The 26,252-nt window shown below is 41.3% G+C and overlaps 1 protein-coding gene across 2 annotated transcripts; it reads left to right on the top strand.

The window, feature by feature from the left end:
* The first annotated feature begins 124 nt into the window (after window positions 1-124).
* On the top strand, window positions 125-26,252 carry LRRC66 (leucine rich repeat containing 66). 2 transcript variants are annotated; one of them, XM_070791426.1, is made up of 5 exons: window positions 125-369; window positions 3,165-3,665; window positions 15,625-15,794; window positions 20,892-21,081; window positions 22,693-26,252. In XM_070791426.1, exons 2-5 carry the CDS (start codon window positions 3,170-3,172, stop codon window positions 24,408-24,410), a joined length of 2,574 nt encoding a protein of 857 aa, XP_070647527.1. In that variant the 5' UTR covers window positions 125-369; window positions 3,165-3,169; the 3' UTR covers window positions 24,411-26,252. The 2 variants fall into 2 exon arrangements, with proteins under 2 accessions (XP_070647527.1, XP_019818292.2); XM_019962733.2 differs by lacking the exon at window positions 125-369 and adding an exon at window positions 376-2,898.

Raw genomic sequence — 26,252 nt, 5'->3', positions numbered from 1 at the left:
TTGTTTAATTGTTAAAATATTGGCAGGTTTCTACTCACTCCTATAAACATGAAATAGCTTGAGAATTGGGCACCCCCAGTATTTATGTCATCTCTCTGGAATCCTAGAGCTCAGAGTGAGAAGTTGTACAGTCCCAGTCTGGAAAGTCCTGCCCTCTGCACTGCAGAAGGCCTCTCTCTCTGGTGGCTTTTCCCAACATCCCAGGGGAATGTGCATTACAAGAGGCCAGAGCTTAGATAAGAAGGGGTTAAAGGTTTGCCAGAGGGCAGGCTCCAGGGCCGATGGGTGGAGCCTCAGAGGCTCGGGTCTAAAATCCTCACCTGGCATGATTCAGAGAGACCCACTGGAAAGAATCCCTGAGGACCGGAGGTATGCCCAAGAAACAGTGTTCCTGGTGTGTGCTTTCTACGTCTTGGCAAAACTAGCCTCTTTCGCTTTTTCCTTCTAATTGTGGTAACTTCTCTTTCATGTAGGAATGGACTCGTTTCCTTTCTACTTTCTGATTTTTCTACTGCTTTCTCCCTACCTCTCTCACTGACACACCCAATATTTCTGTTTCCTCATTACTTCAGCTTGAATGTGTCCATTTATAGATTTACATTTCACCTAATTGTCTCCAGTAGCCTCAGAAAATTTTTCTGGAGTTCTCAGATGTTCCTTACCTAACATAGAAGTTTGTTTTAGTGTGTATAATCTTTTGAATTTATTTTTAATTGGAGGATAATTGCTTTAAAATATGTTGGTTTCTGCCATACGACAATGCAGAGGGGATATATGTATATTATGGCTAGTTTGCATTGTTGTATAATATTTTTTAATTTATGAATTAATACCTTTCACTTTAAGATATAAAGTTATCCTTATCAGCTGTTTTGAAGTCAAATCTACTAGTTACAGATAAATCTCTTCAACTTAGAAAGAATCAGGTAAGTGGGGGGAAAAAAGTGATTTTTAAGTCCCCTTAAGAAAAAACTTTTCAACCGCATGTTTCTCTTTAATATTATAGTATGCCTCTGAATGATGACTTTTTTCTGTTACTGCTGATATTGTGACATTAGCTTGCTATATAATTGCATACTGATGATTTCAGCTTTGAAATGTAGTAACAAATACCTTTCTGACTATACAAATTAATTCAATTGCTGGTATTACAAAAGAGGTATGCTTTAAAAATCAGTCACTCCTCCATGCTGTAGGGCACCTTTGCAGTTCATGGCCATGTGTACCTGAATTTAGATACCCTTCAATTATGGGAGATTTGACCTTATATGAAACCAAAGTTTAAAAAGTTACATGGTAAGTTTCATTCACTCCATCTATTCATTTATCCAAGCAGAGTATAACCCTATGACAAACTGCAGACTTAAAAATATAGAACATGGGGGGAAATATATAAATTTAGATGATAAATAGGTTGATGATACAGATATATCCCTATTTATAGATAGCATAGTCCTATGACAGACTGAAGACTATTAAAAATATTTTTTAAATAGGGGAACTTTATGTATATAAATTTTAGATGATAAATAGGTTGATGATATAGATACAGCCCTATTTATATATAGCATAGTCTTATGACTGAAGAGTATTAAAAATATTAAAAAGTGGAGGAACTTTTATCTTTATATATGTGTATGTGTATATATATAAAAACATGGCCCTTACCATCTGGGAGCTGTTGTTTTTTGGGGTGTTTAAAACAGATACAAAGCAAAGCAATGCAGGATAGTATTGATATCCTGTCAAATTGAATGTTGTTAACATATATTCATTCATTCAATAAATATTTATTGAAAGGTTTCTGGATAAAATAGAGGCCAAAGCAGGAAAAAGGGTCTTAAGGTCATAGGATCTGTGATAGATCTAGAAGGACATACGTAGGTTTTGAACTGAGAAGAGGAAAGGGCTTTGGGCTTGGAATTAGAGTGAACCAAAAGCTGATTGTTGCATGAGCTCTGCATATATATTGAGGTGCACAAGCCTCACCTCATAGGTACTTCCCATGTGCTTTCAAAACTAGTTCATAAAGTTATGTAAATAATACAAAGCCTAGGATGCTGACCCGAGGGATTTGGACTATAGGCACTGAGGATCCCTTTAAGGATTTTGAATGAGGGAATGAAATGAGGAAAACAATACTGTGGGGAAATAACCCTTCAGAATTTCACTGGATAAACCAAGAAGGAAAATCAAGAGGCAGTAAAAATGGCAGGAAAACTAGTTAGCCCATTCTAGTACTCAGATGAGTGACGAGAACGAGAGTGGTGCCATTAGAGCAGAAAGGGTGATTTGTCGTAAACCTACCTGCTGAATCATGTGGTTATCTGTACACACGCTGATTTTTAACAGAATTTAGTAATTAAATCACAAAAGTATTCATTTACTTTTCTTTTAAAATTGTTTTTGGGTATACCTTCAGGCATTATGATTTGTAGATACTTGTTTTAAAGCTTTTGATTGCTTTCAAGAATCTCTGATGAAGATACTTGAGTTTCTGTATCTTACATCTTCATGGATCCTAGGCAAACCATCCTTTTTATAACCCACCCCTCCTTTTTTTTAGTGTTGTATATGTCTCATTTCCGGAGGATTTGAAAGGTCACCAAAGCCACAAAGACAAAGCTTGTAGTTCCTCCAGTCGTTTAAAAAAAATCATGAGTCTCTTTCACATGAGTTGAACTTTTCACCAATACAGTTCTGTGGTTTAGTGTAACTGGATGACTTGTCACTCACATGGTAAAGCACAAGGCTGATTACAGTGCTGTAAGATAAACATAATAGACTTTACTCAGTGCTAATGACCAGCAAGGAACAGGGAAGTGTTTAATCTTGGTAGGTTTCCCTCATTCTAAAGTAGACTGTAGGGCGAATGGTCCTGGAAAAGCAGACACAGAGGTGAGACCCAAGCGAATATGTATTTTTTGACAGATTGGGGTGGAGGGCAGTGGGGGGAGAGGGTCTTTCTTTTAAAATGTGACATAAATGTAATTTTACACTATGGCTGTATACCATTTTGGCAATTTGTAAGAAATCAAACATCCACTTAAATTGACAATCAAGGCAAGATAACTTTGCTAAGTCTTAAATTGAATATTAAATTTTCTGCTTATTTGCTGTTTGTACACAAGTCATTTTGAATAAGTCAATTTTTCTTTCTCCAGGCATTATGAAAAACCTGTGTTTCAGAGTGATTACCATGGTTATAGGTCTTTATTTTACTGGCACAATGACAAACCCATCAAGAAAAAGCAGTATTTTATTCAATTCCAAGTACCAATGGAATGGATATCTTACAACAAATTGCTCTTTTGCTGGAAAGCATGAAATACCCATGGACATACCACAGATGGCACCCACAGTGGATGACAGTTCCAATTTCTTGAGGGTTCTCTTACAAACTCACATGAAAAAAGAAGAATGGAACATAAAACACCTGGACCTTAGTAACAATCTCATATCAAAAATAACCTTAAGCTCTCTTGAACATTTTCATGCTTTGGAAACATTAAACCTCAGCAACAATGCCATTCACTCAGTATTATTGGATCTACCCAGTTTTAAGTCCTCATGGGTGAAACGCCACAGAGGCAGCTTGAGAAATCGGCTTCCATTTCTCAAGTTGCTTACTCTTCAACGAAATAAACTCAGCAACATTCCCAAGGGTAAGTACAATTTTAAAAGATGGACCAAGAAACCACGAGTATTTGGAGAGGTAATATGCTTGCTTAGTTGCTCAGTCACATCTGACCCTAGTGACACTTTTGACTGTACCCAACCAGGTTCCTCTGTCCATGGGATTTTTCAGGCAAGAATACTGGAGTGGATTACCATTTACTTCTCCAGAGAATCTTCCTGACCGAGGGATCAAACCTGTGTCTCCTATGTCTCCTGCATTATAGGCAGATTCTTTACCCACTGAGTCATAATGTTTTGTGTCAATAAGAATTCCAGGTTTGTTTTCAGTTTCAGGAAAACAGCTGCAAGTACAGCAATTTGATCAGAGTAAATAAAATAAAAGGATTTCCCTGGTGGCTCATACGATGGACTCTGCCTGCAATGCAGGAGACCCCGCTTCGATCCCTGAGTCAGGAAGATGCCCTGGAGAAGGAAATGGCAACCCACTACAGAATTTTTGCCTGGAAAATCCCATGGATGGAGAAGTCTGGAGGGCTACCGTCCATGGGATCACAAAGAGTCAGACACAACTGAGTGACTAACTTCACTTTCACTTTTCAAATATAATAAAAGGAGTTTCTTATGAAAATTTTAAGTTTATAATATGTGGAATTTAAAATCAATGTAATTTAATCTCCTGTTGCCATAACTTATATTGATATTATATGAATTTGTCAAGAGGTACTAATAATAGGAAGTATTTAAGTACTAAATAATAATGCATTATTTTAAATTACCTAATTTGATTTATGTATATTTGTTACTAATTATAGAAAAGCATTGAGAAATAACTAGTTCAGATACTTTTAATATGTAACAATTCAAATTAAATGTTGCCATATTTATAATTTTTGTTTCTACAGAATACATTTTACATCTACTTATCTAGTTCTCTCCAAATGTAGACTATACATATGCTAATATTATATGTAAACTCTTATTAAATCAAAATTAGAACTCATCAGAACACATATTATATTATTTTATAATAAATACCCATCCATTCTGATACTCAGTAATCTACATGTTGGAGTTCCTTAACTCCAATGTCTTTATTTAGAAAATATATAATAATACTAATAATAATGTTTTATATTTTTATATTTTATAATGATGTTTTATTTAGAAAATAAATCAGATTTGTAAGCCACAGCTTCCTTTTTATATTCAGGAAAGCTACAGAGTTTCCTTTCCCTATTTGTTTTCAGTCTCAATCACCATTGTAAGTACTTACTTTATGTTAGACCCTAAGGTGGCGCTAGTGGCAAAGAACCTGCCTGCCAGTGCAGGAGATGTGGGAGACGTGGGTTCAATCCCTGGATCAGGAAGATCCCTGGAGGAGGGCAGGGCAATCCACTCCAGTATTCTTGCCTGGAGAATCCCATAAACAGAGGAGCTTGGCAGGCTACAGTTCATAGGGTTGCACAGAGTCAGACATGCCCGAGACAACTTAGCACACAGGCATGCACATGCTAAAAAGGAAAATGTAAGAATATTTTCATTTCTCTCCATCTCAAATTATATTTAGTTTTTCTCATTTTCAGTTCTTTAATTTCATGTTTTTATTTTTTTATTTATTCATTTATCACCAGTTTCTGGTCTTGTTGTAAGCGTAAATGTGGCAGTAATAGCCTGGCAGGTGAAGGGACAACTGTTCCAGTCACCATATCAGCAGAATTGTGTGAGGACAGGAGTCTTCTCTCCCTGACCTTTTCCATAAAAGCAGGGTGTAGTATTTTCAGTGCAAAGTATAAACTAATTGCATTTTATGATTTTTATTATATTGTTCTTATTGTAAAAGAAATGCCTGTTATTTGTAGAATATTAGGAATTAAAGAAAAATTTAAAGGGAAACATTAAAGTCCCTCATGTAATATATATTCTTCAAGTTTATTCTTTATGCCTACTCATATATTTTTCTTTCAAAATTGTATCCTACTGCCCATATGTCATAACATAATTTTATATCACAGAATATTTGGAACATCATTATGTAATTAAGCAATCTCATAAATATTTTAAATAGTCAAATAATTTTCATATATGTTAGTTACTCAGTTGTGTCCAATTCTTTGCGACCCCATGGACTGTAGCCCACCAGGCTCCTCTGTCCATGAGATTCTCCAGGCAAGAATATTGGAGTGGGTAGCCATTCCCTTCTCCAGGAGATCTTCCCAACTCAGGGATAGAACCTGTGTCTCCTGCATTGGAAGGCAGATTCTTTACATCTGAGCCACCAGGGAAGCCTCAATTTTCACGTATACATATATTATAATAAGTTTAGTTAAATAGCATTTAGATTATTTCCTTTTTGTTTGCTATAACTCTTTGATGAACATCATTAAAGCTACACATATTCACATGATATAGCAGTGTTTCCTAACTAGTGTGTTTAAATGTAAATCTCAACCCACAAATTCAGGTGAGCTGGATACGTAACTATTGTTTATAATTCAGCAGAATTTCTAATTTTGAGCCCCCATCCTGCTAGCATCAGTTAGAGTGGGATGGAGAGATAGTGACAGTTACCATCAGTCTTTCATGGACTTTCATTTGTCTTTTCCTAGATTTGTACCATAGCTCTAGAATCTTATACCCCGACAAGGCATCAAAGTGTGTGTGTGTGTGTGCACGTGCACACATGCTCATATATGTATCCTTTACCCCTTCTAGCCAGAGAACATTTCTTTTCAGTCCTTCACTTTGGAGGAAATTCTTACCTGCTTTTGTTTCTTCAAAATCCTCTATCTAGATCTAGAAATTCCTTTCCTCTAAAGATTTAGGCCTTTAGTAAATAAAAGCCAAAAAGACATGATTCACCTCTGCTTTCTGCCTTATCATGTGCATTCGGGGGCTACTGTCCAGTTGCTGCCTGCGGGCTTCTCATTGCGGTGACTTCGCTTGCTGCGGAGCACAGGCTCTAGGCATGTGGGCTTCAGCGGTTGCAGCACAGAGGCTCAGTAATTGAGACTTGCAGGCCTTGGCGCTCGGGCTCAGTAGTTGTGGTGCATGGGCTTAGCTGCTCCGCGGCATGTGGAATCTTCCCCAACCAGAGATCCAACCTGTGTCCCCTGCATTAGCAGGTGGATTCTTTCCACTGTGCCACCAGGGAGGGCCTCCCCTGGAACAATTAACACAGATCTTTTACTTTCTGCTTGAATGGAGAGAAAGGAAATAAGGAAAAGAGATAGGCAAAAGATTAATATGTCAAAATATTAGCCCACAACAGTAAATAGAGAAATGCTGACTCTGTCTCCTTAAGGCAGATGAATTCCCCAGAGCTCACTGGAAGTTAGGATGCATACATTTCATTTAAGGACCAAATATCCCTATAAAATGCAGATACAGTCCCATCTTCTTTTCTCAAGTTAAACTTTTGCTTCCCAAAATATCAGGAAATATGTTAAACTTCCAAAGGAGGGGGGGAAATATATGAAATGAGCAAATCTTGTATCTGAAATTCTATTCAATAATAGAATTCTAGCATATAGAACTATGGAGAGATGAATAAAACAGATCAATGATGGAAGTCCAATGTAAGCCCTAAATCTAATTGGATATACTTGAGTTCTTTTATCCATAGCATTTTGTGATTTGAAGTATTTTTCTGTAGTCATCATATACTTTCAGTTTTTACTAGGTTGAGTCCCCTCTAGCGTACCTTCCCATTCATTATTCTGTGACTATGGCTAGGTAACAATAAATTTGTTTTTGGCTAAATCTCAAGTTATCTTTTAAAATATTAAATAGTTATTGCAGTAGACGTGATCTTAGCCCACTCTAATTCATAATTATAATCCATAAGCAGAGAATCATTTGTATCTATTTATATAGGTAAATAGATTTACAATGATCAATGCAAAGAAATAGAGGAAAACAATAGAATGGGAAATACTAGAGATCTTGTCAAGAAAATCAGTGAAACCAAGGGAACATTTCATGCAAAGATGGGCACAATAAAGGACAAAAATGGTATGGACCTAACAGAAGCAGAAGATATTAAGAAGTGACAGGAATACACAGAACTATACAAAAAAGATCTTCATGACCAAGATAACCACAATGGTGTGATCACTCACCTAGAGCCAGACATCCTGGAATGCGAAGTCAGGTGGGCCTTAGAAAGCATCCCTATGAATAAAGCTAGTGGAGGTGATGGAATTCCAGTTGAGCTATTTCAAATTCTAAAAGATGATTCTGTGAAAGTGCTGCACTCAATATGCCACCAAATTTGGAAAACTCAGCAGTGGCCACAGGACTGGAAAAGGTCAGTTTTCATTCCAATCCCAAAGAAAGGCAATGCCAAAGAATGCTCAAACTACCACACAATTGTACTCATCTCACACACTAGCAAAGTAATACTCAAAATTCTCCAAGCCTGGCTTCAACAGTACATGAACCGTGAACTTCCAGATGTTCAAGCTGAATTTAGAAAAGGCAGAGGAACCAGAGATCAAATTGCCAACATCTGTAGTATCATCAAAAAAGCAAAAGAGTTCGAGAAAAACATCAGCTTCTGCTTTATTGACTATACAAAGCCTTTGACTGTGTGGATCACAATAAACTGTGGAAAATTCTTGAAGAGATGGGAATACCAGACCACCTGACTTGCCTCCTGAGAAATCTGTATGCAGGTCAAGAAGCAACAGTTACAACTGGACATGGACTAATAGACTACTTTCAAATCGGGAAAGAAGTACATCAAGGCTGTATACTGTCACCCTGCTTATTTAACTTCTACACAGAGTACATCATGAGAAATGCCGGGCTGGATGAAGCACAAGCTGGAATCAAGATTGTTGGGAGAAGTATCAATAACCTCAGATACACAGATGACACAACCCTTATGGCAGAAAGTGAAGAAGAACTAAAGAGCCTCTTGATGAAAGTGAAAGACGAGAGTGAAAAAGTTGGCGTAAAACTCAACATTCAGAAAACTAAGATCATAGCATCCGGTCCCATCACTTCATGGCGAATAGATGGGGTAACAGTGGAAACAATGACAGACTTCATGTTTGGGGGCTCCAAAATCACTGCAGATGGTTCCTGCAGCCATGAAATTAAAAGATGCTTGCTCCTTGGAAGAAAAGCTATGACCAACCTAGACAGCATATTAAAAAGCAGAGACATTACTTTGCTAACAAAGGTCCTTCTAGTCAAAGCTATGGTTTTTCCAGTAGTCATGTACGATGTGAGAGTTGGACTATAAAGAAAGCTAGCACCAAAGAATTGATGCTTTTGAACTGTGGTGTTGGAGAAGGTGCCTAAGAGTCCCTTGGACTGCAAGGAGATCCAACCAGTCCATCCTAAAGGAAATCAGTCCTGAATATTCATTAGAAGGACTGATGTTGAAGCTGAAACTCCAATACTTTGGCCACCTGATGCGAAGAACTGACTCATTTGAAAAGACCCTGATGCTGGGAAAGATTGAAAGCAGGAGAAGAAGGGGATTACAGAGGATGAGATGGTTGGATGACATCACCATCGAAATGGACATGAGTTTGAGCAAGCTTTGGGAGTTGGTGATGGACAGGGAAGCCTGGCGTGCAGCAGTCCATGAGGTCACAAAGAGTTGGACTTGACTGAGCGACTGAACTGAACTGATTTACATAGGTGTTTGCTCTCATCTCAGTTAACAATTAATTAGAGATAATCTCAGCACCAATCAAACAATTGGCCTGTGGCACATGTGTACCTTTATAAATCATGTTTGACATGTCTTAAAATAGTGACAGTTCATAGAGCCAGTGAAACGTTGCTTTGACTCCAGAAAGCCCACTTTTTGAAAGGTAAAAGATCATATTGACTAACCCAATGTCAGCTGACTTCCTGTCTTGATACTGACCATCTGTGATGTTACCAAAAATCTTCATGTTGGAAAAACACCCAGAGGAGGTACTGGCCTATATAATTTACAAAACAGAAGCCAACCATGAATTTAACCTTAATGATCACTTCACCTTCTTCCCATATTTTGGGAGTATAGCCTTAATAATGGAAAAATCAGTTTAAAAAAAAATAGAAATCCTAGGGACTGGTCTACAGTTACACTATCCCACTTACATCAAGCAGTATTTTGGGAGTGCCCAAAAGTGCCTGAAAATATATCAGGACAAACATCTTACTGTGTTTCCAGTTATGCTGAAAGACCAGAGGTGACAACCTCACATTAACACACTAAATTCCAGAATCCAAGCGATAAGTATGTTATCAATGAGGCAAAATATTACCTGATTTTTGAAACTGGTAGAGAAGGAAAAAAAATGTAACCAGTGTATTGTTGAAAAAAAGAAGCATGTTGTATTCTTTTCATTTGTAGGATATTAAACCTTTCATCCTGATTGCTCCTTGGATTATGGAAATACCAATAACCAATGTTCTCAAAACCAATACAGGTTCTAAAGTAACAAAATGAATATATGTCATTAAGCTAAGAGGGCAAGGTCTATGGCTCACCTATGTAAATTTGACCATATTAAGGGCTGATTTTATGAATCAAATATGTTATCCAGGACCATTCCAGACTCTATTCTAATTCTTAATACTTTTTGAACTTGAAGCCATAAACTTTATGTTATCAGATTATCACATTTGGAAGAGCATTTAGGAAGTTCAGAGTCCCAAGGAATGTTTCTAAGATAGTGTAATGTCTGGGCATACCCTCTGTAGCATTTTTTTCTAATAGACACTGAGATAATTTCTTGGAAGTAATAAAACTGTCTGGCCATTTAAATGCAAAGGCTAATCAAATTCCTGCCCCTTGTGGCCTAAGTGATCATCAGAAGACAGTTTAATAAATAATCCCATCTCCACAAAATTGCCTCCATATTTTTCTCCCAACATTTAACTCTCTTTAAACATGAAATGTGCTCTCTGATAACCAAGCCCCACCCAGTAATGCACCTCACAACCTCTTTCACTCACCTGAATGTCCCTCAACACTGATTCACCATGCAGTTTGTAAAAGAACATGCTTCCCCTTATTGAGAAACACAGTCAAGGGTCTTGGAAGAGTTTACCCAAATTCCCCAACTCCATCTTGAGAGACCCCCAAACGAAAAGATCATTTGTAGAACTTCACCAGTTCTCTTAGTAGCATTGAAGCTTGATTCTCTAAAAGTAGAAGTAAAGAGAAAATCTTCATGTAGAAGGAATAACTGATCATCACAGTCTTAATTCCCATGTGCAAAAGTTTTCTTCTTCTTGTGGATCTTTGCTGGATATTATGAAGGAAGTCAAATAAAAAGGTATTTTTTATAACTGTCAATGTTCAAAAGCCTCCCCGCCCCCCATCCCCAAACATGCCTGGGCATGTTCTGGTTCCACTCTTCCAGTTTGTATTTATCAACCCCAAACTCCCAGTCCATCCCTCTCCCTTGCCAACCACAAGTCTGCTATCTTTATCTATGAGCCTGTTTTGGTTTTGTAGGTAAGTTCATATGTGCCTGTCATATGCGCATTTACTCTCTGCTTTATCTTTTGTATTCCTTGCTGGTGGTTTTGTCACTATAGTGTCCAACTCTTGTGACCCCATGGACTGTAGCCTGCTAGGTTCCTCTGTCCATGGGATTTCCCAGGCAAGAATTCTGGAGTGTGTTGCCATTTCCTTCTCCAGGGAATTTTCCCGACCCAAGGGTCAAACCCCAGTGTCCTGCATTGCAGGCAGATTCTTTACCAACTGGCCTACCAGGGAAGTCCCTTGTATTACTCTACTCATTTATTGACCTTAAGCAAGTCACTTAACCTAGAAAAGACTCCTGGTTCTTATCTTTACCTAGAGATAGTGGCACCCCACTCCAGTACTTTTGCCTGGAAAATCCCGTGGACGGAGAAGCCTGGTGGGCTGCAGTCCATGGGGTCGCTAGAGTCGGACACGACTGAGCGACTTCACTTTCACTTTTCACTTTCATGCATTGGAGAAGGAAATGGCAACCCATTCCAGTGTTCTTGTCTGGAGAATCCCAGGGACAGGGAGCCTGGTGGGCTGCCCTCTATGAGGTCGCACAGAGTCGGACACGACTGAAGCGACTTAGCAGCAGCAGCAGCAGCAATATATATAAAGGTTGATGTGAGGCTTAGAGAGAACATTTGTAAAAACTGTAACAGAGCGATGTATGTAAAACATCTCTCCTTCAACCTCATACAAAACAGATGTGCAAAAATGTTCTCTCTTAGGGCCATTTTGATCATCCTGAGTATCTAATTCTCTTTCCCATCCCAGTTCTTGCTACTGTACCTTAAAGGTACCTTAGTGGTAGCAGCTAAAATGCCCCTTAGTTGCTAACTGCCCCACCCCCCAATTTTATTTCAAAACTCAAACAGCTGAAGTGTTTGTTTGGTCTGGAGTTATTCCTGCTACAGACAGCTTCCACCGAGCTGGCAGAGGACGTTTGCTGAGAGCAGCCTCCCTGCCTCCTGCCAGCCTCATGTGGCAGCTACACCCATATGGCCTTGCTCTGCAGTGGGACACACTGGGCATGCCATAGGACACCTTGATACCAAGACCAAAGCACCTCTGGTTTACAGAGGGGGCACATCAGCCTGCAGAGCTGGCTGAGATGAGACTGTGGTTTTTTTTTTGGGGGGGGGTCGTTTTTTTAAATGAAGTGTAGTTGACTTACAATGTACTAATTTCCGCCAAGTGATTCAGTCATACACACACACACATATATATGTATATTCTTTTTTTATATTATTTTCCAATATGGTTTGCCGTAGGATATTGAATATAGTTCCCTGTGCTATATACAGTACAACCTCGTTGTCTATCCATCCTAAAGCTAATAGTTTGCACCTACCAACCCCACAGTCCCAGCCCCTCCCTCTCCTCTCCCCACTCCCAGCTTAGCAACCACAGTCTGTTCTCTGTCCATGAGTCCGTTTCTGTTGTGTAGACAGGTTCATTTGTGCCATATTTTAGATTCCACATGTGCTGCTGCTGCTGCTCAGTCGCTTCAGTCGTGTCTGACTCTGTGCGACCCCATAGATGGCAGCCCACCAGGCTCCCCTGTCCCTGGGATTCTCCAGGCAAGAGTACTGGAGTGCGGTGCCATTGCCTTCTCCAAGATTCCACATGTAAGTGATATCATATGGTACTTGTCTTTCTCTGTCTGACTGACTTCACTTATCTCTAGATCCATCCATGTTGCTGCAAATGCAATTATTTCGTTCTTTTTTATGGTTGTGTAGTATTCCGTTGTATACACGTGCCACATCTTCTCTATCTTCATCTGTTGGTGGATCATTTAGGTTATTTCCATGCTTTTGCTCTCTCTTTTGACAGTGCTGCTATGAGCAGAACTGTGCATGTATTTTTTTGAACTAAATAGTTCTGTCTGAGTATGTTCCCAGAAGTAGGATTGCTGGATCGTATGATCATTCTGTTTTTATAAACTATTATTATTTTATCTTACTTGACTGTTTTCCTTGGTTTCTACGTTTTCTCACTTCTCTGATTAAATTTGCTCTTTGAAACTTGGGGAAGGCCTAGGAGGTTAAAGCTTTTCTACAGACGAGAGGTAGGGAACACAGGGCCCTGTCTCTGAGAAGGCCCCACAAGGTCCAGCTTCATTTCAAACCCATGGCTAGAGGTGGAGGTTTCAACACCCGCTGTCAATTGATAGATGCGGTCTCCTTTATCCCTGAACTCCTGGGGTACTTATTCAATTCAATTAAGCACTAGATATAGTAGCAACCATGAGCTTACATCCCTAAACAGGCCAGGAAATCTCATGAAAATGTTAAGAAACTCCTTCATATCAGTTTCTGGGTGGCATTTTTTTCTCAAGACCCATATGTCTGCATATTAAAACACATAGGGATATTCTTCATTCCACAAAGAAACAGATTTTCTCCAGAGGTTACATTTAAAACATTTAACAAGTGACCTTTAGCCTGGGTTCCCAAGCTGGAAGCCTCCTGGCTGTATTGATGGAGTGGAATCTTTCTGGGGGAGGAAGGGGGAGGGAGAACGCAGTCAGTCAAGTGCCCAGGGCCGTGGAGCAGCACACAAGGGCTCAGCGATGGCTGTTCATGAGCCAATATGGAAGAATTTCTCATATTGTATTCATGAGTATTCAGCATATGCCAGCTGAATATTAACCTTGGCTGACTCTCATTGTTCTAAACATGAGGGCTTCTTGGCCTATTCTTTGTCTTCCTGTTTTTGATAGAGACATCATATTCATCTATAAGTACATGTCCCATCCAAAGCAGGCAGCCTTCATTCAGCTCCAGCCAAATGTTTCATGCCATTTGAGACTTCCAATTTTTCAAGAAAAGTTAGAAATGTATATATTTGTATTGAATCTTTAATGTTGGCCCCACGACTTGTAAATTTCTGTGCAGGTCAACCACTGTGACCTCTAGCCTACGGAATGTATATCATACAACAGGCCTTACAAGTGTTCACAAAGATGTGAATTCTGCCCTGAAGGGACCAATCATCTGATGGAGAGACTGACAACCAAAGACTGTTTTATTGGTGGGGGCATAACTGCTTTGTGTAACTAATAGCTTTTTCTTGTGTGTGTGCTTTATCATGAACCCGACACAAGGTTTCTCTATTGTCTTCATCCCCAGCACCAAGTGCCTTGCTCATAATATTTTGACTGAGTTGTCATCCTTGTGATCTCTTGCTTAGTCTATACAGCTGAAATGAACATATGAGGGCATAGATGTGAAGCCATTTCAATTAAGTCATCATCTCTCAGCATAAACAGTCTTATAGTAAGTACTCTGCAGATAGTAGACAAGAAATAAACCCTTGCGGAATTGAACCACATGATCTGTATGTAGTAGTTTGTTAAAGACGCAGGCTACATGTGAGAACAGAGCAGAAGGAAATGTACAAATGCAGGGCTTCCTTGGGAGACTCATATGGGAGATCAAATTTTGAAGACTGCTATGGCTAGCACCTCATTCTTAATGTTTATCTTCAGTGCCAAACGGTTACTTATGGAATCAAGTGAAATACGAAGGCAGAGGCCAACCCTCAATTAAATGATTTTGCCAGAAAGTAAAATATCTAGCTGTAACACATTACCTAATATAAGAATTTCTAGAAAACACTTATCAACAATAAGTAGTTAAAAGATAGAACTACAAAATAGAATAATAATCTCTGAAAAGGGGAAGAATTCATCCATGTAAATGAAGCATCAAAACAACTTTTTTCTCTATAACCATAGCAAGATCATCCAGTTTTACCCACAGGTCAATCAAATAAGCAAGTATTATAATTCTCTCATTCAATCCAGGTTAGATTTATTTTACTGGTGCTCTTATAAAATTAGCATGTGCGTGCGTGCTAAGTAGCTTCAGTGGTGTTTGACTCTTTGTGACCCTGAAGACAATACCCTGCCAGGCTCCTCTGTCCGTTGGATTCTCCAGGCAAGACTATTGGAGTGGGTTGCCATCGCCTCTTCCAGGGGATCTTCCCCACCCAGGGACTGAACCCACATCTCTTATGTCTCCTGCATTGGCAAGCAGGTTCTTTACCACTAGCGCCACCTGGCAAGCCCCCAAATTAGCACATGTTCTTATAAAGAAAGAATTGAAAGTGTATAAAATAAAAGCATAGTCTCACCTTTCTTCACCATCCTGCTCCAAAGTGTAAATACCACTGGTACCTTAGTTCATCTCCTTCCAGGCCTTCTTCTCTGCTCTCTCAAAACATATGTATCTGGTTCTTCTTTTGCAAAAACATTAGAATTATACTCCGTACTTTTCTGAAAATTAACGTTTACCTTCCTGTTCAGTCAGTTCATATTGGTCTATCCCATTCTCTTTTAAGGCTACACAGTATTTATAGTATTGATAGACTACCCTTTGTTTGCCTCTTTCTCTGTTGTGAACCATTTAAGTTGTATGCAGTTTCCTCCCATTATAAACAATGCTGCAGTAAATGTCAGATTTATATTTCAAACTGCTTTTTAATTTTAACAGGACTATGGAAACTGAAGTCATTGCAGAGTTTGGATCTGTCATTCAACAGGATATCGCAAATTGGTTTGTCTGATTTTCATAACTGCCTGCAACTGGAAAACCTCCATTTAAAGAGCAACAGGATATTCAGAATTCATCCAGAAGCCTTCAAGGACCTAAAAAAATTACAGGTTAGAAAATAAAGTTTATAACATCTCAAATATGTGGACCTACAGGCAATTACATTAGAACTCTTCATTGAACAGTTTGTACATGCCCAATAGTACTGGCTACTAATCAAAAAATATAAGTCTATTTTAAGATTCCCCTGAAAAAGTTGAAGTCTCTCTCTCGCCTCAAAACTCCAAGGCCTCAGTAGTGGACATGAATTTTATTTGAACGTTAATACTCAGCAGCAAGAATAGGCACATTATTTTTCCTAAGTCAAATTAAACCCAGCTCTGAGCTTTCACTTACCAATTGGCAAGAAAATGAATCTTAGTTATTAGGAACGCTCCCTCCCCAAACTACAAGATCAGTCAAATATCCCTGGTGTTTGATGCAGTTTGGGATGCTATGGGCCTATATGGACTCTACACCCATAAGGCCCAGGACCCCATGAATCTCAGAAGGCTAGTGACCCTGGTGCCTCCACACCAAAATTGGACACAGAATAATACAAATAATAATGATATCAACATATACTTGCATCGCACATACCACATGTCACATATGGTTATAAACATCAGACCAATGATGGGGGGACCGATGTCACATTTTAGAGCCCTGCTGCCTGGCTCTTGGGCACCCTGCAGTGAATCTAACCAAGGTCCTGACATCCTGACAGCTGTGTGAGGAGCTCCCAGAGCCCTGCTCTAGTTCTGACAGCCCTAGCCCCTTCTCCTCCAAGCCCCTTTCTCCCACCTCCCCGTCTTTGAGGAGATACTGTAAAATCTCTCCTCAGTGCTCCTTTAGAAATACCAAAGTGGCCAGCAGTGTGGCACCTAGAGATGCCTTGTGCTGTGTTTGGTTGCTCAGTCGTGTCCAACTCTTTGTGACCCCATGGGCTGTAGCCCGCCAGGCTCCTTTGTCCATGGGGATTCTCCAGGCAAGAATACTGGAGTAGGTTGTCATGCCCTCCTCCAGGGGACCTTCCCCACCCAGGGATTGAACCCAGGTCTCCCACATTGCAGGCAGATTCTTTACCACTGAGCCACCAGGGAAGCCCCTTTGAGGACATACATTATGTCTATTTTGTTTTCTAGTGCTTAACGTCTGTCCAGTACGTACCATGCATTTACAAACTCTTGGTGAACAAACAAAGGAATGAATGGATAGATGATGATCATGCATAGGTGTATACGTTATCTATTGCTGTGTAACAAATTACTGCAAACCTGGCAGTCTAAAACTACACACATGTATTTATCTGATGCCTTCTGTGGATCAGCAATCCAGGCAAGGCTTGGCTGGGGCCTCTGCTGAAAGTGTCTCAAGAGACTGCAGTCAAGATGTTGGCCAGGGCTGGAGTCTTACCTGAAGGCCCAACTGAGGAAGGATTCACTTCCAAGGCCACGTGGTTATCGGCAGGACTCAGTTCCACATGGGCTATTGGGCTGAAGGCTCAGTTCCTTGCTGGCTGTCAGCGTAAGCCTGCACTTGTTTCTGTGCCATGTGGGCTTCCACACAGCAGTACACAGCATGGCAGCTGGCTTCAGAGCCCAAAGGAGAAAGCCTGCTAGCAAGAACATTATAGGCTCATGGAATGTAATCACGGGAGAGATGTCTCATTGCTTTCAGCATAGTCTATTTGTTAGAAGCAAAGCAGAGGTCTCACCTCTCCCCCTCCAAGGGGAGGCAATGACTCAAAGGATGTGAATGTGGGGAAGGTTTTCTGGGGACCTGTCTGCCATAGTAGTTATCAGAGCAGATGAAAAAGTCTACTTAACTTGGCAGCACTCCACAATTTGCCACAGAAATATTGTCAGATTGCCTAGAACCTCATTTAGTATGTTGTATTCTGATTATGTGTGTGTGTGAGTGCTGAGTCGTTTCAGTCATGTTTGACTCTTTGTGACCTCATGAACTATAGCCCGCCAGGCTCCTCTGTCCATGGAGATTCTCCAGGCAAGAATACTGAAGTTAGTTGCCATGCCCTCCTCCAGGGGATTTTCCCAACCCAGGGACTGAACTCACATCTCTTGCATCTCCTGCATTGGAGGCAGATTCTTTTAATGCTGACCCACCAAGGAAGCCCATACTGATTATATTTATATATATAATTTCCCTATGCCTGTTTTATTTCCTATGCATTTTTATTGTACTTATAAATAAAAGTCTTCTGCAGCTCACAGGTAATAGATGCTACAGGCAGACTAAAAAATAAACCCAAGAATGTTTAAATCATCTGTAATTCTAAATTACCTGAGTTGCCCAGAATAATACAATTTCTCCTCTCTTATCCCTTCTGCATGTTCAGCAATAACTCTAAAACCTGGTTTGGGGACATGATGAGAATCTTTGGTACCAGAAAGCTGAATATTAAAATGGGTGCTGTTTTTTTTTCCCCCCAGATGATATATTTAATGCTTGCACTATGTGTCTTCTTATGTGGGAATCTTTTCAGAAGCCAGATAGATTTTTTAAAGCATAAATCCATCCTCGTGTTTAGATGGAATGAAAATGTTTCATTGGCATTTCAAATTAGCCTTCCTTTTTGCATGCCATTCTTCCTAGCATAGTGATTTGTTACCAACATTATATGCTTCTCCCAATCTCTACAATATAAAGTACATTCCTTTCAAATGATGGTGAATGGTCACTTCTTTAGCCAAATTGGTCTATTCTGTTTTCATCTTTTCTCAGAAATTACCCCTCCTGAATCATTTTATTAGCTTTCTGTCCTCTATTCTGTTTTGATTTCAGTTTCATGATTTGTAACATAATAGCTAACTAGGATGAAAAAGCAGATGTGCACGAAGAAGAAAATACCCATCAAAACATTAGAATATCTCACCTGTTGATGAGAATGGTGTATGTCAGGGGACATTCAACTTTAAGGGATCCAATATGTTGCATTTTCCTTTGTGTGCCGTTTCTCAAGGACTCTCTGTTCCTTATCAGTTCCTGGAATACAGGAACGAGTAGAGCTGCATGCAGGTCTCAGGACTGAGATCATGGGAAAGGGAACCTGCTTGGATTCCTTTCAGTGACTCCCTTCAGTGACTCACTTCAGCGACCTTGTATGTATTAGACTATCCATTTAGTTGCAACTGGTGGAATTTCATTCTTTGTAATGGCTGAGTAATCATTTTACTGAAGATATATAAGCATGCAGTTCTGCTAATAAAATACCCTTGCTCCACTAGAGACCTTGGTCCCCTGCACCCTTCTTTCTGTCTTCATTCTCATCAGAATGTGGAAGCCTGCCAAGCTCACTTTCTCACCCAGGCTTTCAAGACCTCCTTGAGAGAGACTTGTGCCTTCATGAGCGGTACAAGTCCTGTGCATGGGCTTTATTGGTTTTCCATGTAACCCAAGAGATACTGCTCTCTCTCTCTTTTTCTCTCTTTCTTTTCGTCGACTCCAGTCCCCAGGTCCTGGTCTGTAAAAGACCGCAACAGGTATACACAGAAAGCTCTTGATCCTAGACAAGGCCAGGCCAAAGCAAAGTTGTTTTGTGTATGTCTTCCAAATCTCATTTCCTATTTTTGACCACCTTCCTTTAAGAGTTAAGAGTGCTTGGTTACTCAACAATGCAAAGATCACTACTTCACTATTGAGTATTGGTTATGGTGTTGTTTGAGTGTTTAAATCAGCTTTTCTTAAGAATTTATATGACCTAAGATGCTAATACTGCTTTTTCCCTGAGTTTCTTAAGCAATTAACCTGAATTACATTCAGACTTTCTGGTTTTTATCCATGGCTCTCTTTTTACTTTTCAGCAAAGTTTGCATTTATGATTTGCTTTCAAACCCCATGATCCCACTCTGGTGCCTCACACTCCAGGTCTCCTCTGCCCAGCCGTTCACTTCAGGGCAGTGAGCGCTTAGGCTCCAAGAGGCTGTATTCTGGAATAGAAGGCACCCAGCTGCAGAGGCAGATCAGACTTTAACTCTGCCATTCATTCATTCATTTGTTCATTCCTCCATTATTTCCTGAACATGTGGGTACCAAGTTCTAGGACTAGGGACTATGTGGGATATACTGTGACCCCATCCAGTTTCCTCCTTTGTAAAAAAGGGGAAATGACAAAGCTGTTGTGAGGATCAGAGATAAGGCATGTAAAGCACCCAGGAGAATGCCTGGTACACAGCAGCAGTGCTCTGTAGACAGCAGCGAGAGCTACACCTAACTCTGTTTCCCCTACCCCATAACACCCCTGCAAGATCCAACTTCAGCAGATCCTGCTCTGTGTTTCTAGAGTCACTGAGTCCTTTTTGTTCCTCACATTCCCTTTTGTTTCATATAAGACTAGGAAAAGTAGTCATTTTGTGTATACTGAGTAGCCATGGATGCAGAGAAAGCCACTACCTTTAAGATAAGGTAGTATCTTATCTTCACACCTGATGTGAAGAGCAGATTCATTGGAAAAGACCCTGATGCTGGGAAACATAGAAGGCAAAAGGAGAAGTGGGCAGCAGAGGACAAGATGGTTAAATAGCATCATCAATTCAGGGCATGAATTTGAGCAAACTCTGGGAGATAGCGGAAGACCGAGGAACCTGGAGTGCTGCAGTTCATGGGGTCACAAAGAACCAGAAACAACTAAGCCACTGAACGACAACATTTAAAATAATACTTGCAAAAGAAGCCTCTTGGCTCCTTCTGTTCAATCACAGTTGTTCTTCTGGACTCTATCCTCATCATCCAATATTTTCTGCCACTTTCAAGATTACAGGGCTTCTAGACTTTCTAAACCTGGTGCCTAATTCCAAATCTTGATAAAAATTGGGAGTCTAGGTTATATCTAGCAGTAAAAATCACAACTCTTAGGAAAAAAGGAAGGGAAAGTGGTTGGGCTTTTAATAAAGGCTCCAGACTTAAAGATTTCCCATACATTTAATCTTCAGAACAACCCTGGGAGGTAGGCTCATTGAGAGTCAACAATTTGCTGAGTCTGACAGAGTTCTTAGGGGCAGAGCAGAGATTTAAACCCAGTAGTCTCTGACTCTGAAATCAGTGGGAAATTCATATCACTTCCATAGAGATATAGACTGTATCTGTAACTCATTTGTCTCCAAATGTCTTTATTCACAGACTGTCCTAATTTTTTTTTTCTTGAGCAGATGGTAGACCTCAGCAACAATGGGCTGACAGCCATCCTGCCAGTGGTAATCATGGCCCTAGAACTTCCCCACCTGGAGGCTGACCTGGCTGATAACCCATGGCAGTGTGACTACAGCCTGGCAGTCTTCCAAAATGTTATTTCTGAGTCCTGGAGGAAAAGGTGGAATGCTATTTGCAATGAGTCCATAGGTAAGTCAGTAGTACCTCTCCTCTCAGAAGTGGTTCCATTTAAACAGAAAAAAAAATGTACACAAAACATTTAGTGTCATTTGAAACAATGACAGCTGCCTCAGGAGCAAGAGTGCATTAGTCATCCTTGGGCTGTATCACAGAACAATTGTTGGTATCCGTTTTCCTCAATTCATGAACAATTTTCTTCACATGGTTAGGAACCACTGGATTTGGTCAAAACCAGAAATTTCACAAAGAATGTTTCTCTACAACCCCCAAATGTCATATTTTGTTACCCAAAAGAGTAACAAAATAATCAAAGAACTTCTAAAACTTGAACCATAATTATTTAAGATACTTGCTACCCCTCTGAAAATATAACATACACAAAACACACAAATTTAAAAAGTATATTTTTCTTTGATTTTTTTATCTGTCACTTTCCCAAACTGCTAAAATATGTGACTGAAATTGAATATTCTGGATTTTTTTTTACACTATTAACTATCAGGCTTTTCTAGTGGCTCAGCGGTAAAGAATCCGCCTGCCAATGCTGGAGATGTGGGTTCAATCCCTGGGTTGGGAAGATCCTTTGGAGAAGGAAATGGCAGCCCACTTCAGTAGTCTTGCCTGGGAAATCCCATGGACAGAGGAGCCTGGCAACTACAGTCCATGAGGTTGCAAAGAGTCAGACACAACTGAGCAGTGAGCACTGTTGTTAGTAACTGTCTTGGCTAAATCTAAAATCAAACTCCTAACTGGGAAAAAAGAGAGAAATAGACTTTTCTTTTCTTTTTTTTTTTTTAATGAGTTCTGGCCTCTGCTGTACTCAGGACTGCTATTGAGTAGAGACATGGCCATGTTTAACAGGTTTAGGAGAAATCCATAACGATGAGAGAAGTCTTAATAGTGTCAGCCACACTTGTTTCATCACTCTGTAAAAGCCACACCAGCCTTCTGAGTGTGGAAGGCAGAATGTCAGGAACCAGTAGAAAAACCTGAATATTTTTGCTGTTTACCAGCACTGAGGAATGGTGAGGAGATGATATAACAAACACAGGTGGGGCCAAGGCAGATTTTGCAGGGGGCTGATAGAATGTCCTCACAGATGTGCAGTAAGTAGGTAAGGATGTAGAGAGAGGAGGGGCAATGTGACTGTACCCACAGCCTGGCTTCCTTCCTCCTGTGGGCAGGAGTCAGTCAGGAAGCCTAAGAAACACAGCCTCTGGGCCTTGGAGCCTCAGACCCAAGCCTGAGAGCCTCGTGTAAATGTGCACAGAGCCTTACACACACCGTTGGTATCGGACAACCAACCAATCAATCAGCCAGTAAAATTGCTAATCATGTAAAACAGACTTTAAATCTAGCTAGATAAGGACTGAGGCTTCCCTGGTGGCTCAGTGGTAAAGAATCTGCCTGCAAGTTAGGAGATGTGGGTTTGATCCCTGGGTCAGGAAGATCCTCTGGAGGAGGGCATGGCAATCCCCTCCAATATTCTTGCCTGGTGAATCCCATGGACAGAGGAGCCTAGCAGGCTACAGTCCATGGGGTTGCAAAGAGTAAACACGACTGAGCGACTGAGGACTCACAGATGCTTTTAAATCACTGGACTCTCATTCCCATTCTTAGGGAAGGAGGATGCACACTGGTGGACCCCTACAAGCAGAATGTCGAGAGAGACTCACCTTCCTCACGCTGATTTGAAACATATGAAAACCCTCATACGGAGCAAAGCTGAGAGGGCCCAGGAAGTGCACTTTTCCATGCTGGAGAAGGACACTGCAGGCTCTGATGCGGGTGACAGGCCGAGAGAGCTGCCAAAACGGGTTAGGAGGGCCGAGGATGTGCGTGCTGCTGGCAGAAAGGCAGACTCTTCCCAGGACCTGGTCCTGGCCGTCTGCCTGTCGGTGTTCATCACGTTCTTCGTGGCTTTCTGCCTGGGGGCTTTTGCGAGGCCTTATGTGGACAGACTGTGGCAACAGAGATGCCGGAAAAAAAGTCCAGGTTCAGCGTCAGGGAACGAGTATTCAAACCAGGCCTTCTACGATGAAATCGAAGGTGCGGTAAACCTACAGCAGCCGAGGATGGATCTGCCCCAAACTTTCCACCATCTAAACCTCTATGAGAACCAAGCCCCACGCACCGCTGTGGTTCCAGCAAGAATGGTGGCACCGAGCAGAAGGGAGGCTGGCGGCCGGCAGGACAGGGAACAACGCGGGGTCTCCACTGGGGCAGGAAGTGGGAAGGATACGGTTCCCCCAAATCACAGTGCAGCCCGGCGCGTTCTCTACGGACCGCCAAACGCCCATGACAGCCAACTCACATCGGCGGGATGGGACCACATCTACAGGAATGATCCTGGAGAAGGCGACTATGACACTGTGGCCAGGCAAGTTTCCCTCAGTGAGCGTTCAGTGGGCATCCCTGCAGTGGCTGCCGGAATACAGACCAGCCCTAGCTCAGTCCGTAAGGATTCCGATGAACTAGGACCACCCTGCCCCAGAGAAACGACAATGCCTCTCTCCCAAAGACCAGCACGCACACACACGCCCAGCACTGGGGAAGAGAGAGGAGGGGTCCCTCCACACTTCCCTTCGGAGTTTTCTAAGGAGAATGGGCAGAGCGCACAGCAGCAGAGGCTCCAGGGCGCCAGTGCTGAGGGACAGCCTCCCACCCACTACGAAGCGGCCACGCTCAGTGACCTGGGAGACCCGTCCCCACCCGGCGGCCCTCCAGGATGCTGCGGGGACCTGCCAGTGACTCCAGCTTACCAGGAGCCTGCGCAAAAGCACACTCCTGACGCTCAGTACGAGGTGGACTCTGACTCTGATTCTGAGGAAGGGTCTTTATTTACTCTGAGTTCAACAAGTTCAGAAGACTGGAGAAATGTGGCCGAAGAAGAGGCAGGTGGGGAGCAGAGCTGGAGAGCCGGGGAGCCCCCTGGGGACCAGGTCTCCTGTGAGAGGAGGGACAGTGTCAGGCCGTTAGAGAGTCCTAAGGACAACATCGCCTTCCAGAAGACTCTGAGGAAATGTGAAAACCAGGAAGATCATTTTGGAAAAACTGTCACTTCTGACCCAGACTCTCATTTGTGCCAGACTCATCTGGAAAGTGCCTCTAACACCAACAATTATGAGGATCCCTTGCCCCGGTCATCAGGCAGCAGTTCTAGCAGTGAGGAGGTCCCAAGCATGTCCATTTACAATTACATCTCTGCTCTTCAACCCAGCGCAGTGGAGTGGCAGTACTCACTTAGAGACTTGGAATTTGCAAATGTGGATGCTTTACCACAAACACCACCGTGTTCTGCCAAAGTTCCCTCGGATCCTGACAAGTGTCTGTCGTGAAGGAAACACAGATGTTTGTAAAGAACTTTATGTTAAAGGAATAGACACAGCTCAAAACAGTATTCCTTCCAAGGTCACTGTAGGGCAGAACTTGAGAACCTCACAACAAGATTCTGAAGAGGACAAGAAGAATGGACACTGATGCAAATGAGGGGTGTGTATGTCCTCTTGGGGGCAATGATTCCAGAAAGGTTATAAGTGCAACACCATTTGTGAAGGGGTAGGGGGCAGGAGGGGTTATTTGGAGTCAGGTACCACTATTACAAGTGCTTTCAGATAAGGCCAGCTCCCTGAGCACATAGGAGCACTTCAGTGATAAAGACTGGGGTCAGCACTCAAAGCTGAGTCAATGAACTGGAGTCTCTAAATTCTTCTCTATGTTTAGTTAATTCTAATATAAAACTGCCATTCACAAGACATGGGTCATTTAGGTAGAGAAGCATTGAGATACCTAAACATCGAAGGTTCCAATTAATACATTTTACACTAAAATTTAACACTTATGGTATTGCAGTTAGAAAAAAAGGTGATTCCAGGTTTTATACTCAAATGCAGACCCAGAGAAACCTGATGGGAGTTAGCTGTCCATGTGAGGACCAGATCTGCTATAACAAACACAAGGATGTTCAACCTGAAAATCAAAGGGGATTCAAGTAACATTTTTAGTGCATATTGAAGCACTTAGATGGAGCTGCTGAGGAGATTTTAATGAATTTTGCACAAAGAACAGCGCAGCTTTTTGGAGTTTGATTAGAAAACTACAAAACTGGAGGGATTCAGACCAATTCTAAATATTTGTTTAAAAAATGTTAATGGCGACTCCATTTTGTAGAACAAAGTATAAATTAAAAATTAATTTTCAGGAAGAGCATTTATGTTTCTTGTAAAAGAAAATGGTACTCCACTATTCTATGTTTGCCTGGTAAATGTCTATGTTGTTGTCATTTTTAGCCATGTCTGGCTTGGTCCCAGACCCTCTTGTCTTCTGACTCAGTTTCTTCTCCCTGAGTGAGCTATTACTTGTCATGGCTTTTAATTGTTATTTTCTGCTTCTGTAACTTCAGCTCTGAAATCTTTCTGGAACTTTAAACTCACATGCAGCTGCCTGTTGGATATCCCCATAGGCAGTTCAGTCTAAGCATGTCCAAAGTGAAACGCAGTAGCAGCCCCTAATCCTCTCCACCACCACCTCCCCCCCACCCCCCAGTCTGAGCCTCCATTTCACTATCTGCCCTGTTGCTCCATCCAGGAACCTGGGGGTCTTCCTCTCCTTGCTGCCCACATCTAATTATTTTCATTGAGTACGATCACTTCTAGCCCCTCAGTATCTGTCAAGTCTGTTCTATCCTCTCTGTCCACACAGCTCCAGCTTCAGTTCTCACCTTGACACTCCCACTAGATCTGTGACGACAGCACACCAACTGGTTTCTTTAGCACTGGCCCTACGTGCCTTTATCATTCCCACGCTACAGCCAGGGAGTGGTTCCTAAAACCCAAGTATGATCACATGGCTCCCATTTTTTGTGGATGCAGTCTTTTCTGTTTTGTTTTTTTTTCTTTTCTTTTATAATAGCACCACATAACTCCCTGTCTCCAGACCTTTGTCCACATCACATCTGCCTGCAATGTTCTTTCCAACCCCACCCAACAACCTCACCACCAAACAAGCCCCACTTTAAGCTCAACAGACCCTACCTGAGTCTCAGCCTTAACTGTCACTTCCTCATGGAAGCCTTCCTGGACCCCTAGATTCAGTTGGATTTTCCTGTTGCAAAGTTTCTCATTACACAAGCATTGTCCTTCACCAGGAGAACTTATCGCAAATAAAGTTGAATAATTATT

The sequence above is a fragment of the Bos indicus genome, chromosome 6, assembly GCF_029378745.1.
Source record: "Bos indicus isolate NIAB-ARS_2022 breed Sahiwal x Tharparkar chromosome 6, NIAB-ARS_B.indTharparkar_mat_pri_1.0, whole genome shotgun sequence".
NCBI lineage: Eukaryota > Metazoa > Chordata > Mammalia > Artiodactyla > Bovidae > Bos > Bos indicus.
The sequence above is the reverse complement of the archived record's forward strand: the minus strand, read 5'-3'. Positions and strand labels throughout refer to the sequence as shown.